Source organism: Grammomys surdaster, unplaced genomic scaffold (assembly GCF_004785775.1).
Source record: "Grammomys surdaster isolate TR1022 unplaced genomic scaffold, NIH_TR_1.0 126313, whole genome shotgun sequence".
Taxonomy (NCBI): domain Eukaryota; kingdom Metazoa; phylum Chordata; class Mammalia; order Rodentia; family Muridae; genus Grammomys; species Grammomys surdaster.
Genome location: NW_021621113.1, coordinates 10,968,369 through 10,984,757, shown reverse-complemented (window position 1 = coordinate 10,984,757; position 16,389 = coordinate 10,968,369). Strand labels below are relative to the sequence as shown.

General features: G+C 44.1%; 1 protein-coding gene across 17 annotated transcripts in view; it reads right to left on the bottom strand.

Moving 5' to 3' along the window:
- Eif4g3 (eukaryotic translation initiation factor 4 gamma 3) overlaps window positions 1-16,389 on the bottom strand; it is a 221,703-nt gene that overhangs the window by 57,359 nt on the left and 147,955 nt on the right. For all 17 annotated transcript variants that reach the window (XM_028759686.1, XM_028759683.1, XM_028759672.1 and 14 more), the window contains 2 exons: window positions 6,649-6,737; window positions 1,058-1,307 (listed from right to left, as the gene is read on the bottom strand). In XM_028759686.1, the coding sequence (XP_028615519.1) occupies window positions 1,058-1,307; window positions 6,649-6,737 (339 nt within the window). The remainder of the gene's footprint in view (window positions 1-1,057; window positions 1,308-6,648; window positions 6,738-16,389) is intronic.

Genomic DNA, 16,389 nt, shown 5'->3' with positions numbered 1-16,389 from the left:
TCAGCCTGAGATATACAGTGAGTTCTGTTGAAAAGTTAAACAGGGCTGTGACATAGCTCAGTATGAGAACAGTGTCCTGGCATTTAAAATTAAAGCAAAATTTTAAAAATTAGTAATTCAACGTGGGAAGTAGAGCTTAGTGGTTTCCCAATATTCCCAACTACAAAAACCGTTCCGAGAGGATCCAGGCAGTGACAGGAAGGATCAGGGTGAACTGTATACACTTAGGAAACAGCCTATAATCCGTCCCTCAGCCAGCTGAGGCAGGGAGACTGACACACTGGGCCACACAGTGAGACCACGACTCAATCCATCACGGAATGAATAAGGACTTCATGATAAAGGTAGAGCTGAGAGAAGATTCTCAGCTACACCACTCAGTCCACAGGAAACTGCAGCAATTTACTTTCCACTGGTTCAGGAAAAAAAACTTTTCCCTGAGCCCAAAGTTCATATCCAAGGAGTTACAGTTGGACACACTGACAGCATGACCCTCCATGACAATCCACAGCAATCATGGCCTGCAGAACCAGAAGACCATGATTTGGTTTCTGAAGTGGTGAAGACGGAGCTCCATCCTCCTAGGTCAGGGTGTGAATGTATCCATGCTGTCTTAGACATGGGAACCTCGGATCTCAGTAATTCTGTACAACTCCTCGCTATGAGGTGCATCCACTCTCCCTGCTGGTCTGTACGCTTGTTCAGTCACTAAAAGAGTTCAGTCAGGGGAAAGACAAAACACCTGAATCCAGAGGGAGGGGAGGCCTGTTTTGAGGGCACTGGTTGCAACTACAACACCCTTTTAGGCTAATGTGATGACAATACACTTGTCCTACTAAATTCTAACAACCTGCTCTGCAGATTCCCATAGGTTGCTGTGCTGAGGCAGTGAAGGTTTAGAGAGGACTCTAGATTTACTAGTCATTAAATCCACCTTGGGTTAACCTGTCCTGTAATCCTTATTTTATGGTAAGCTCCTGCCATCACTTTGTGAAGACATTTCATTAAGACCACACAGGAAACAGAGAAAGGACAAAAGAAGTCAGGGAGAGCTTACCTGCTTTAAATGGGAATGTGATCCCATCGGTACCAGAGCTGTCCGTAGAGCCTGAATTAGCATCTCCTCCTTCCCCCTCAGAAGTGCTCTCAGCACCATTGCGCACAGGCTCAGCCGCTTCTCCGTTTTCTTCCTCAGCTTGCACTCTCTGCAGGGCAGAGGGGTCTCTCTCAAACGGAAACCCTTGGCTCATCTTCTCTTGCTCGGGTTCAAGGATACTGTCAACTGAAAGCTCGTCTTCGGCTTTAGGCTAGAGTGCAAGTAAAGATGGAACTCACATTACAACAAAGATACTGTATACTGTAGACAATATACCCAGGAAAACCTGCCACTCAAGATGACCAGGTCTGCGCTCACCTCTACCCACTATTCACAAGAACTAAAGGCATGAACTACCTCACTCAGGTAAGAACTGCTAGTTCCCCAAAGAAGATGGCAAAGGAGTGAATAGTCTTGCTCAGAACCCAAGCAATCGTGACTTTCTTGCCATAGCTGATCAAAAAGCATGAGACACTAGAGGGGCAGAGGCTCCTGCAGGTCTCTAACTTTGAAATCGAGTTTGAAATCACATTCTTCTTTATAAGGAAGGAAGCCAGAGGTTAGTTAACAATCTATTAACTTGTCTGAACCCATAACCATGCATGAGGAATACACACAAATCATTTACAGAAAACTACTCACAGCATTGTCTCTTAGGCCAAGAAACACGAATCACCTCTTAGCTTATATCTATCAAAAGTCTTGGTGTTGGCACCAACATGTGGGACTAAATACGTCAAAGGCCTTCATGTGCATCTGGGTTCTCTGTGAATGAAGTGCGTCTGGTGAAGGGGGCACTTTTAAGACAAGCCTACCCATCCAGCACCCACGAGACGCCAATGGCACTTTAGCACTTTAATGTTGAGCAGATGAGCCACCGTGTGCTACTTTAACAGAACACTGTGCTACAGTCTTATGCCAAAGCCTGTCTTGCACATGGGATGTTTTATTTTACCTGATTTATGACACAAGTCTGTTAACCTAAAACATGTCTTCTTTAACACATAAGTATTGAAAAACACTAGTAAGGTGTGCCTACAAAGTATCAGATAACAAGGAAAAACAACTTTTAAAGTCTTACAATTAGAAACCCATGATCCAAAAGACCTACACCTGTATGATCTTAGTGCAAGTATTCATGCGCACACACATAGACACACATACACAAGCTATCAAAAAAAGAAAACACTATTACACTATAACAGCCAGAAGAATTCAAGCTCAAAGTATGCTACCACTTACATAACAAGACCTTGTAAAGCTTTGGGTTCAACTCCAAGCACCATATAAAAGGAAGAAAGATGGAAAAAACATCTAATATTTAATAAGTCACTCATGCCAATAATTCCAGCACTATGGAGGAGGGAGCAGAAGGGTTAGAAGTTCAAGTCTGGGCTGGACACATGGGTCATAGGAAAACTGCTTCTATCCAAGCATGAGGGCCAATGCTCTGATCCTCGGCAACAGAGGAAAAGCTGATAGCAGACAAGCAGGAGGGTCAGTGAGCAAAGGTACTTACTGCAAAACCTACTTTGATTTTGATCACCAGACGACAAGGTAGGAGAAAAGAACCAAATCCTATGGACTATCCTCTTATGCGTATACTATACAACACACACACACACACACACACACACACACACACACACACAAATTCAAGGTCATCCTAGGCAACGTAGCCAATTTTCTAAAATCAGCAGATAACTATGCATAGAGACTTGAGGACTAGCCTGGGAAATGAGACACTGTCCTTAAAAAAAAAAAAAAGGTGAGCAATATAAACCTTGAAATGCAGACATCAAACTCAAAGAAAACAGCCTAGAAATATATGAGAAAAGTAGGGCACTATCAACTTTTGAAAAAGAAGATTGGGTAAAACTGACTGAGAGATGGGCCCTGTTTCCTGCACCCAGCATCCAGGATGCTCTGAGTAAACTAACTGACAAGGAACGGAGGTGCAGTTTTCTGTTCAGTGCGGATGACTGAGGAGAGTTCTTGACTTCCCAGATTTCAGCAGGCGGGACCACGGTATCTCAGGACACTAAAAGAGCAAAAGCCCCTACAGAACTAAAGAGCTAACTAAGCACATCACACAGTTCGTAAAATTCTTACTTCAGACCTTGCAAAGTTGGTAAAAGCCATTTCCTAAAATCAGCAGCATGGAAATAAAGGGAGGGTGACTCCTGGAAACTCGATTGCAACCACAAGAGGTGGCCTGTGGGGAAGAGTAACCACAAGATAGCTATACAGAATGCAGCCATACAGAATCCCTGAGGAGACACACAGAATGTCCACAGGGCTCAACCCAATAAAAACTCCACCAGCAAAGTGGAGCTCACGAAGTTGTTAACAGTGTTAACTCTTTATTCCAAAATCTGAGGGAGCAAGGCTGAAGGGACAGAGTTCTAATGGGATCTCTGCATTCCAAGTCAGCATGGTCTATACAGAGAACTCCAGGGTACCCAGGCTATAAAGTGAGGCCTCTTCTAAGAAAGGGGGAGAAAAAAAAAAGAATAAACCAGACAAAGGAATGACATTATGAGCCGGGCAGTGGTGGATCACCCTCTTAATCCCAACACTTAGGCAGAGGTAGGCAGATCTCTGAGTTCCAGGCCAGCCTGGTCTACGGAGTGAGTTGTGGGAGAGCCAGGGTTAGGAGGGTAGAGGGAGTATGTGAGCAGGAGAGATGAGTCATCGGGTAACCTGGGCTGCTCTTCCAGAGGACCAGATGCAATTCCCAGCACCCACACGGCAGCTCACAAGTGTCTGCAACTTCAGTTCTAGCACCCTCACACACACACACACACATGCAGGCAAAACACCAGTGGACATAAAATAAATGAATCATAAAAAAAAAACTTAAAAAAGAATACCATTATAACATTGTCAAAAATATTATTAATAATGCTACTATTAATACTGCCTACCAATTACAGAAAAGTCAGAATGAAAAGTGGGTATCCAGGGACCAACAAAAAGGACTGAACATTATCTATCTATCTATCTATCTATCTATCTATCTATCTATCTATCTATCTATCTATGGTTTTTCAAGACAAGGATTCTATGTAGAGCCCAGGCTGTCCTGGAACTAGCTCTGTAGACTAGGCTGGCTCAAACTCAGAGATCCACCAGCCTCTGCCTCCAGAGTGTTGGGGTTAAAGGCTCAAGCGACCAATGATGTGCCTGAATTACATTATTTTTAAAGGCTGAGAAAGTAAAGTAAGAAAGAGCGATACCAATAGTGGAAATTAAGGCAAAAGCATCTAGTATTCAATAAACTGTGCTAATAATCATTACCGTAGGAAAGGCACAGGACTAAGAATTCTGTATGAAGACTATATAAAAAAGAAATTATTTTAAATATTATAAAATATATAATTTATGTGTGAGTGTACGTGTGCATGCACATTTTCACACGAGTCCAGTGTCCACGGAAGCCAGAAGTCATCAGATCCCCTAGGACGGAAGCTAGAGGTGGTTATGAACCACCCACTGTGGGTGCTAGGAATCTCAGGTAGGTGCTGTGGGAGAGCATCCCATTCCTGACCTGTGTAGCCACTACCTCCCTAGCCTCCCTACCTGAGGTTTTCTACAGTGTGTGGTGAGGAAGGAAGTGGCTCGCCCAGCCTCACTCTGCTCCAATGGGGCTACAACAAGTTCTGGTTACCAAATGTTTTCATAAACTATACACATTAAGGATCATTTTTATCCTTGCAATGATTGAAAAACCACAAAATGGTATGTGTCTTTTTATATACAAATTCAAATTTCAGTGCCCACCAATAAAGTTAATGGAACACAGTCCCAGTTCCCCAACTGACAGGCTGTGGTGTGCCAGGCCTGGAGAGATGTGGGAGGAATAACTAACTTTAAGTACATACTATCCCAACCTAAAAGGAACAGGTCTGCGGATCTCCACACTAAGGAAAGGCATAGGAATAGTGGGTAGTCCACCCACTCAGTATTCTCTGAGAAATGGGGTCAGAGCACAAAAGACAGTAAGGAAAATAAAGTGAATGAGCCAAACTCAGTCGAATCTCAAGAGGAATCTACTTGTGAAGATCAAGCCATACCCGGACTGTGTGCGACTCCCCCGCCTCTAGGAAGTATCTTATCCTCTGTAGGAACATCATTTTCTTGTCAAGCTTCAGGCTAGGCACCAACTACTCGCACCTCTCAAACTTAGTGCTAAATCTTGTCCCTCAGGAGCACAATGAAGTCACACTCACACACCTCTTTAGTGGTTGCTAGGCAACTCACTGTGACATCAACAGAGCATCATGGAAGGAAAATGACATGACAGAGGAAGCAACAAAGGATACTGTTGGCTGTGTGAACAAGATGCAAGCTTTTATTAGCTCCAAAGAGCTCATCAAAAAAATTATTTAAAAGTGGCCTTAGGCAGTAAAGTGGCTCAATAGATAATGTTTCCCTTGAAAGGCTGATGAGAGGAGCTGGATCCCCAAATCCACATGGATGTGGAAGAACTGACTCCACAGGATGTTTATATGAGACATGAGATAAGTGCAGGCAGCCGGGCGGTGGTGGCGCACGCCTTTAATCCCAGCACTTGGGAGGTAGACGAAGGCTGATTTCTGAGTTCGAGGCCAGCCTGGTCTACAGAGTGAGTTCTAGGACAGCCAGGGCTACACAGAGAAACCCTGTCTCAAAAAAACCAAACCAACCAACCAACCAAACAAACAAAAAAGATAAGTGCAGGCATACAAACACAAATAAAAGTTGCTTCAATGGAGAGAGGCTGAGAATTTCTCTTCCCAGTTCAGGCCCAAGTTGTAAACAACCCTTTTCCTTTACCAATTAGAAAAATACAGCACTCTCAAAGTAATATCTCTATTTTAATGTTATCGTTATTTTAGCTTCAGTAATGTGTAGGAAAGTGGGAGCTAGGGGACTGAGTGTAGCCAGCTGGTGAAGTGCAGGATGACACGCAAGGTGTGAAGAACTGCTTGACTTCAGGTCCTCAAGGAGGAGCCAGGCCCATCTCTAGAGCTCACCGTCCACTACTAGTAATGATGGTCTCAAAATTATGTTGACAAGGATGGAGGAAGACACACTACACTGACCTCTGGTCCATACACACCCAATAAACACGCCTGTACCTGGACACACACATCCACACCAATATAGAAATATCACACACCACACACACACACATACACACACACACTTTCAACTAGGAAGAGTTAACTACACATATTTAGAAGAGGTATTCCGAAAGAGGAACAATTATTCAAGGAATTCAAACATCAAACAAACAAAACCCATAGACATATTTTGTGCTTGGCAGACCAAGATCAGAATGGAAAATATTGTCTTAAAAAAGGTGCCTCAGAGCGGGGCGGTGGTGGCGCATGCCTTTAAGCCCAGCACTTGGGAGGCAGAGGCAGGCAGATTTCTGAGTTCAAGGCCAGCCTGGTCTACAGAGTGAGTTCCAGGATAGCCAGGGCTACACAGAGAAACCCTGTCTTGAAAAACAAAACCAAAAAAAAAAAAAAAAAAAAGGTGCCTCAGAAAAGATTGTCACTCACCTCCATCTCTGCTTCTAACACTTCATCTGGGGTTCGGGTCCGCTCTTTTGCTTTCTTCCACGTCTTTGGCGCAGTGGCAGCTGTTTGCACTGAAATACAAGACCAGTCCCGTTACTTACCTCTGTAGTCCTGCTGGGGAGCAACAGATCTAAAACATCTTTGCATGCTAGCCCAGCAGCACAGAAATTCACCTGTGGCCAGGAGCCAAATGAAAGCCATGTGAACTCTCACTCAGCAGTTCAGCTACTGCCAATAAGATAAGTGTGCTAGACACAAACTCAGGCCTGCACCGGCAGCCCTGATACTCCAGTATGACACAAGGAACCTGGCGTGTGATTCAGAAGAGACACAGCATCCCTCATCTAAGCATTCAGAATCGAAAGTTTTGATTGACGGGTGATTTTTGAAGTAAGATCTCAACATGAAGCACTCATTGGCCTGAAACTCTATGTAGACTAGGCTGATCTTGAATTCAGAGACCCACCTGCCTCTGCCTCCCAAGCAAAGGCTTATGTCACCATCCTCAGTCCCCAAATTCACAGTTTAGAGCTCCCGATTCTTGGGTTATAGACGACTGAGTCACGTCTACACATGCATTTCCAATCTGGAAAGCTAAGGTTGGAAACGCTGGAGCTGCCAGCACATCAGACCAGGACAACACAGACTGGCGGGAGAGCCAAGTCGAGACCTGGCTCTGATCCTACCAGGCAACCGTGTCATCTTAACCAGGGACATTTCTAATCCCCCACTGAGGCCAACTATGAAATTTAAGAATGGGGTTAGCTAAGACAAGATTTTGTTTAGGATCAGGCTCCAAAAGCCCTCTATAAGGTTTTCAAGGGAAAGTGGTTATGACCAACACCCATCTTCATTTATGATCAATACTAGTGGCCAAGTATTTCATGGTACTGGGGTAAAACCGACAAAGTTAATTTTTACCATATATTTCTAATGGATCAAAATTCTAAATGGAAGATTGAGTTCATAAAGGCCTTCCTCTTGTTTTTGGTGGTGGTGGTGGTGGTGGTGGTGATCATGATGGTGGTGATATGGAGGACTAAAGCCGGAACTCAACCATGAAAGATTTTAAAATATTTATCACACTTACAGATCTCTCAGAATTAGTCAATACATAGATATGAAATCTATGACATATCTACAATTTGACTGTCGCAGGAAAAGCAGGAAACATTGAAGGGACACCACAGAAGGCAGCCCTGGACCATTAGATAGGACCAAAGGGTCTAGACAGATGAGTGGGAGGATCAAGGAAGGCCACTGAACAGGAACATTAAGAATATGCAAGCCCAGAGCAAAAGACTCTGTCAGCATACAAACTCTTTAGGGGAACAAGGAAAAGGAGGGACATTCAAAACTCTCAAAATTAATTCACCACCACAGAAATGCCACAAACATTATAAATCTGTGATGACAAACCTCAAATCAATTTATCTTTATCCTTCTTTCTTCAGGGACCACAGTCAGCAAGAAAACATGAGGCCAATCAGCTATTATTTTGTTTGTGGTCTCCCTAAGGGAAAGCATCTCTTCAGTGGAGCCAGGAGGTAATGAATGAAAGACCTCACATCCCTGTAAGAGATACACCTCAGGACGGACCCTCTTCTACCGACTGATGGGTGAAGAAGTATACTTTGCATGAGTGAGGATGGGGTTAAAACGGAGGTGAGAAGCAATCAGCTATGAAGGAGAAGAAGTTCGAAGAGAAGCGTAGAAAGACACAGACTGAGCACAGGACACTGTTAACTGGATTGAAGAAGGCTCTACTGGGGCTGGCGAGATGGCTCAATGGTTAAGAACACTGACTGCTCTTCCAGAGGTCCTGAGTTCAAATCCCAGCAACCACATGGTGGCTCACAACCATCTGTAATGGAATCATATGCCCTCTTCTAGTGTGTCCAAACAAATAAATAAATCTTTAAAAAAATAATAATAAAAAAAAAAAAGAAGAAGAAGGCTCTACTGTTAAACACCGTTGCAGGCTGTGGCTCGCTAGTCCACTGCAGTGCTCTGTGGAGAATAGCGGCGCTGGGATTATTTCTTCTCTGCAGAGCTGTATCACTGCCTGAGAGGGGCATTACTGGCATTCCTAAGACAAAGACAGGGCTTCTGCTCATCTTCTAAGAACACTGAGTAGGCACGGAAAGCTCTGCGTTCCTAATCCCAGGGGCCTAGAGATCTCCTGCTGCTGCCTGTACAAGAGACATTTCTATAGGTGTACGTAATCAATAACGGAAAACAGAAAACATAAACAACCCGAACAACATCATTCAATGCTTCTGCAAATTTTGACATAGTCAAAGGAAAACCACCCTTTCCTCTCCAGAGCTCTTTTCATGAAGTAATCGACGGACACACACAGAAAACTCAAGGGAACACAGGAATTAACCAATGGATATTCAGAAGGCTGCCTCCTCTGGAAGTTTTGAATTTAAGTCAGAAGCTGAATTAAGTCAGGTATAGTCCCACATTTAACTCACACCTAGGCACAGACTTCAAACTCCATAAGGCTATGTCACACTGAATGGGTCAAAGGCAGTACAGTACACTCAGTTCCCTGGTACCTATGGAAACCACAGAGAACAGGCTGTGTGGGTGCGTGGTGGTGGTGGTTTTAGTTTATTTCTTATCTTGGCTTGACTAGAGCCAAGCTGCTACTGTTGCAGCAGTAACTGTCTTAGCCCAGTGTTGCGGGGTACGCCTCTAGTCCCGTCACTCTGAAGGCAGATGTCTGTGAGTGTGAGGCCAGCTTGTCTCCACAGTGATTTCTATATAGGGCTATCAACCCTGTATAGTAGATATCATCTCAAAAAGCAAAACAAAACAAAAACAAAACTGAAAACAAAAAAATTAACTATCTTCATAAAACCTAGAGATAACCATTGAGTTTGGAAACAAGGGCTGGGTAAAAACAAAAATCCATACATTTGTTGATTATTATTAGACCCACGAATCACTCTTTTTTGTTATTACCTTGAGACAAAGTCTGCCGTAGCTGAGCTAACCTTCATCTTCCTGAGCAGCTGAGGAGAACTTTGATCTGCCTGGCCTCCACCATGCCTGACCTCCTGTTCATTGTTAATGACTTTCCTCAAAGCCTGAGGCAGTTAAAATAGTAAGAAAAACTGTACAACGGTGGTGCTCCCATAGATCCAGCCAGGAGTAAACCAAAGCTTGGCATATCCTTATCCCAGGGAGCTGGAGGCTGAAATCAAGTCTTCTTCTGTGGAGAGCTTTTGGAGCTGCTTGGCAGGAATCTGACATTGGCCAAGAACAAGGAAATGGGCTTTAGGCAGGAATCTGACATTGGGCCATGACAAGGAAGTAAGTTCAGGCAGGAATCTAATTTTAGGCTAAAACAGAGAAGTAAGTTCAGGCAGGAATCCAAGTCTTAGGCTAGAACAAAGAAGTACGTCTCGGGCATGAATATGACTGTGGGCTAGGACAGGGAAGTAGGCTCAGATATTTTTGTCATCCTGATGAGCCCTTAGAAACAGCGACCATGAGAGTGGTCATGGGACTTTGTCTAGTGCCTTGTTTGTTCTGTGATTGTTTGTATCTATTATACTGTTGGTTCCTCAACCTAGAACTGACCTAAATACTTGCATGCAATTAAAAAGGTTTAAAAGAAGTGTGGGATTAAACAAACTTGCCTCAGCCTTCAGCCTCAGAACTGGCTGGGATCATGCTGCAATTTTGTCTAACCATCTCTTTTCTTTTAATCCTCACTCCTGCACTGGAGAACCTGTTGACTGACTGAGCGGGCTTGGTCATTCTTTTTTATAGGAATATTGGCTCCAAAGAGCTGAATTGTGGCTTTCAGCTTTCAGATCAAGTCAGGCAGTTCATTTGACACGACCAAATACCAGAGCAAAACGATCTGAAGGAGGAGAGAGTTACTCCGGTTCCTGTCTATTTTCATTTAAATGTATGAGTGTTTTCCCTGCATACATGCCTGTGTGTATGCCTAGTTTCTGAGAGGCCTAAAGAGGGCCACAAAACTCAAGTTAAAAAAAACAATGATTGTTAGGCACCATGTAGGTGCTGGGTCTGGCCTTTTATCTATGACAGGAGAGTGTTGTGAGCAAGAAGCTCCTATCACATAGCACAGCTGCAAAGGGGCACATGCACGCCTGTACTGACACCCTCCTCCTTCCTCTATGTTCCATCATAGCCTCCTGCTTACTGGTGAGTGCACACTGGGCAAATGTTGTCAGGGCTAGGTAATTCACTCTTGTACATCCTCAAAGGAAACCCCCCACCAGCATGCTTTCCTACTCTTCTAAGTACTTCTAAGGCAAACAAAGCTCAGGATATCCAGCACCTCAAGCCCACTACCTGTCAGCATTACACTGATGCATTTCCCACCAGATTCTACTTGCAGCTCTCCCAGTGCATGGGGATCTCACATGGAAAGTCCATCCCTGCATCATCACCAAAGCACCAACAGCTCCGATACTGCTCAGAGTCAAACTCAAAGTTTGACTCTTTGGACACTCAATGTAAACTCTTAGCTGGGAATTTTGATAGAGCACCAAGCTCCATCCTTCGAAGCCACAGAGGCATGGAGGCCACTGAATCCTGTAGTTCTGTGCCCAGCACCTGAAGTAGACTCTGGCATGGTATGTGGGAAATTCCAGGTAAGGCAGCTTCAACCCTTACTGTCTTGAACTGCGTCAGGTGAGTTGGGCAAACCATTACATGCCCCGGGGCACCTTTCCTATTAACTCAGTATAAAGTACTTGGCTTCGTGGGCAGCTTCCTCCCTCTCTGCTCTGAAACAAGCCCTCACTATGTAGCTCTAGCTGGCTCAGAACTCTCTGTGTGCATCAGGCTGGCCCTGAGCTCTCTGAAACCCACCTGCCTCTGTATTTCAAGTATGGAGAAGGCCTGGTTTTGTCTGTGAGGATCCAATCTCTGGACTCCAGCTCTCCAAGTTCAGGTATCCGGCTTTGTTTTTGCTCCCAATTCTCACTCTACACTTGTCCAAGGAAAAGTCAGCTAAGTTCTCTGGAAACTTCCTCTAACAGACTGAACTACCATTGAATAAGACCAGCATCTCAGGGCTTGTGTAAAATATGAAAACCATTTTGAAGCAACATATTTCTCCAATTCTCATCCTCATCAAGAAAGCCAGGAGGCCAGCCTTCACTATGTGTACAGAGAATGCCTGTGCTCTGGCTTTCCTCGCTAGCTAATACTGAAACCACCCTCTCTAAGCGCTGCCTGAAGCATTCTGCAGCTTTTCCAAACTTGTCCAAATTCCATTTCCAAATGTGTCAGAACCAATCAGGAGGGAATCCCACCAACAACTTCACTAGCGTAACAGATCGTATCATGGCAGCCAGGAGCACACCTCGGACAGCTGGCTTTTCCTTTGTCCTTTTTCACTGCACCTGCTCTTGGCCTTCAGACAGTGTCTGTCCTACTGTAGGATCCCAGCAGAGGGCCCACTGACCTCCAAGGTGCCTCTCACACAGCTGAGTGCACATCGAATTCTGACTCACCTTAGAAGGCACCTAAGACATGAGCCCTTGCAAGACAGGAAGTTTGGGGGGGGGGGAGGATCATAAAGAACAGGTAGAGCTGGAAGCCATCTTATCCTGAAATACACAGACATTTTGCCAAGTTTCCTTTTAATATATAAAAGAACAGCTATGTATATATTTCATGTTTATGTTACAGTTTGGTCATTTTTACCTGAATTTTAAACAAGAATCTAAATCATTATTGTTCTAGTCTTTATGTGGAAAATCTTAATAATCCAACTATTGAACCTCCTACATATTCACTCCACTAGATGTTGTTTAACCGTAAAGTTAATATTAGCACTCTGCTGGGTGGGGGGAGTAATTTTTCAAAGTTATAGAGATATAATTCAAACTTAAAAGCATAAAAACATAATTGAAATTTAAAATAGTGAAAACTCATTAAAAAAAGTTAATGGTACAAACTAAGAAAATTGAGCCATTTAATTAAGAGCATTTAAGAAACAGGACAAGGCTCTGGTGAAGGTACTTGCTGACCAGCAACATGACCAGAATGTTTTAAGATGACCAGAATGTTTCAAGAGACTGTGAACCTTGAGATTGTATTATTTACTGAAAAATCCTGTTTCTAGCTATGGTATGGCTCAGCCCTTAGCAGACACCTTTAATCCCTCTGGCTGGAATAAAGACACACCCTTAGTACACACCTTTAATCCCAAACAATGAAGGGAAAGTTACTTTGTAGAAGGAAGCACCCATGTTTGAAAGTAGTGTCCAGTTGAGTGGCAGACAAAGTGATAGATCAGAGAAAGATTTGACAGAATTGGATCTGCCCATCTCTCATGAGAAGAGAGAGGAAAGAGAAACTACCTGAGGGGTGGAAAGAGGTAGCTTTGCTGGGGCACTTGTACAGAGACAGGTTGAAGAGAGAACAAGCTAGACACAGGCGAAGACGGCCAAACCAAAAAGATGAGAAGGAGCCAGAAGATTAGAACACCTTGCCAAAGTTAGTATGAGGTCAAGCAGAGCAATTCAGTCAGATGCTGAGAGAGAACCCAGATTGAATCAGTCAGCTTGAAGAGGGGTTGGTACTAGAACAGCTGAGATGAACCAGCCATCCAGACTTCAGAAAGAACTAGAAAAGGTGAGCTTATACAGCAGAGGCTGAGAACATTCTAGGCCTAGATACAATTGTATAGAGGCTGGAAGCTTCCAGATTAGGCTCAGGTTAGCAGATGGAGGACAATTATCACAGGCTAATAAAAATTGCGTTTACACCAGAGTTCAATTCTTAGGTCACAAAGTGGAAGGAAAGAATAAATTCTCACAAGCTATGCTCTGACAGCCACAGTCACAGCATTGCACACTCACACACACACACACACACACACACACACACACAAATAAAATGTAAAAAAGAGAGTAAAAGGTAAGAACAGAATAAAATGTCTGACTAGCCTACAGAAGTCCAAAGTAACATGAAATCAAACAGGTTTGAAATTTCACATCCACGACAAAGAGCACAGCACAGGTTTTCCCAGCCGCTCCATCTCAGCTGACCTAGTTACAGGCCATTCTTTTTTGTTTTTTGTTTTTTTTGAGACAGGGTTTCTCTGTGTAGCCCTGGCTGTCCCGGAACTCACTCTGTAGACCAGGGTGGCCTCGAACTCAGAAATCCGCCTGCCTCTGCCTCCCAAGTGCTGGGATTAAAGGCGTGCGCCACCACTGCCCGGCTTTTACAGGCCATTCCGTTCTTGCATTTCCCTACAGAATCCATGCTACGTCTCCAGCCCTGGATGTGTATTTTTATAGGCACCGTAACTCAGGCTCAGAAGCTGCCTCCATAGCTCCGTGATCTCGTCACAATGGGACTCTCCATCTAGGAACCTGGCTTTAGTAACTACCTGCCTGTCATAAAGACCCAGATTCTACCTTTCATTTGAATAAAAGTAACTAACAGCTGCTGAAATTTCCAGAATTCCAGATGAACTAGGTTGGTACATGATGAGATGGTTGAAGAAAGAAGAAACACAGTTTAGGGGTATGGCACACGAAGGCTGAGGTGGTAGAATTTCATGTTTAAGACCAGCATGGATACAGGGAATTCAAAGCCATGGTGGACTACACAGAAAAGGCTTGTTGCAAAAACCCAAACGCTACTACTGCTGATGGGAATTCCAGCCAACTGCTGCTGGCACAAGATGGAATAAGGAGCTACAACTTCAAACTAATTGTTTATTTACTTGGTTGGCAAATGCAAGCATGCGTGTTGGAGAGCTCAGAGGACAATGAGCCTGTCCTTGCCTTTCAGCTCACGGAGTCGAGTGGAAGCCAGGGCTGCAGCTCTTGGCGACTGAAGGCTGTCTGTGGTGCGCCATCCAGAACTTAAGTTTGTTCAATGATAAAACTGTTTTTGCCACTTTTTTGAATTTCTGGAAATTACTTTAGATTGTGAAGAGATTTTAGCTTTGGCCACAATCTGGTAATGGGACTCGGAGTCCGGCTGCCAGCTGAGAAGGCACCCATTTCCAAGAGGCTGCCTTTTCTCCTTTCCACTCACTGGGGACTCAGCGGGACCAATGCTCCAGTTTGAAGACAGTGTGTATGTAAGAGTCCAGGGCTCAGGACTCAAGTGACACAAAACTGAGAATGTGCTTTACCACTGCTGAGGTGGGACCTAGGGCATTGTCACAGGCTTATACATAAACAGAACAGAATGTTCCAGCAACGGAACTCTCAGAGAGTTCCCACCCTAGACACCTAGGCTTCCCCTTCCTCTTTTATCCAGGCTTCTTCTCTTCATATGACTTTTCTTCTTAGCTCCCTGCCCTTCAGAAGAGAGGGCACAGAGTCCTCACAGTCCCAAACAGCAGGCCTCTACTAGATTCTTTTGACTCTATTTTGTCCTCACCCTTGACATTTTTTTTTTCATTCAGAAATTTCCATAAGAATCTAGGGAAAAAAAGATGTCAATTTCTCTTGGAAACAAGGAAAAGGTGGGTGAGAGAAGAGAACGCCTACCTACAGTGGAGCCTGTGGGGCAGTGGTGTAAGCCTTCGATTCCAGTACTTGAGAGGCAGAGGCAGAGGCAGGGGCAGGGGCAGGTGGCTGTCTGTAAGTTCCAGGCTGGCCTGGTCTACATAGCAAATTTCACGACCAGGGCTACAAGGTAAGACCTTACCAAAACCAAAGCCAAAACAAACAAAAAAACCTGTCAAGGGGCTGGAGAGATGGCTCAGTGGTTAAGAGCACTGACTGCTCTTTCAGAGGTCCTGAGTTCAAATCCCAGCAACCACATGGTGGCTTACAACCATCCGTAATGAGATTCGCTGCCCTCTTCTGGTGTGTCTGAAGACAGCTACAGTGTATTCATATATAATAAATAAATAAATCTTTAAAAAAAAACTGTCAAAACAACCAACCAACCAAACCAACCACACACACAGCAGAGCCATGAAAGAGCCTCAAGATTCAGGCCGATGGATGAATGATGCCTGGGAAAGACAGAGAGAAGCTACAGGATGTGGCTCAAAGGCCGGACTGCTGCTCTTCTGAGAGCAGACAAGGAAGCACACTGAGCTTTCCCTTATTGATCGCAAGGTTATCGGGGTGATGGCGTCTGGGTGAGCTCCGTAGGTATTTTCAACAACGACCTTCATTTATTTCTCCCTGTTTACATTTTACTTCTAATTTTATCTTAATTTTTGCCATCCTTTGAGTTTCATTTACTTTTCTTTTAATAGTTTCTAAAGGTGGATGTGGAAGCCAACAAGATGACGATAACTTTAACAATATATTCAACTAGTGGTTTAAATTTCCATCTTAATATCACCTTTTCAGCGTGCTATGCACAATAAATCCTCACTCAAAATACTCATATTTTACCCCTATGACTCAAACCTTTGCATGGCAAAAGTGCCCCCCCTATATATATGGTAAAATTAAGCATCTTAGGATGGACAGGAAATTAGACACCATGTAATCAAAAAGACCTTTGTGTGTGGGTTTGGGGTGTGGGGCACATGCCTCAGTGGTTAAGAGCCCTGGCTACTACTCTTCAAGAAGACCTGAGTTTCCACATGACAGCTTTCTGTAACTCCATTTCCAAGGAATCCAATTCACAAACACACACACACACACACACACACACACACACACACGCCCCATAATGCACTGAGAAAGAGCGAGAGCGCGCCCGCGCGTGAGAGAGAGAGAGAGAGAGAGAGAGAGAGAG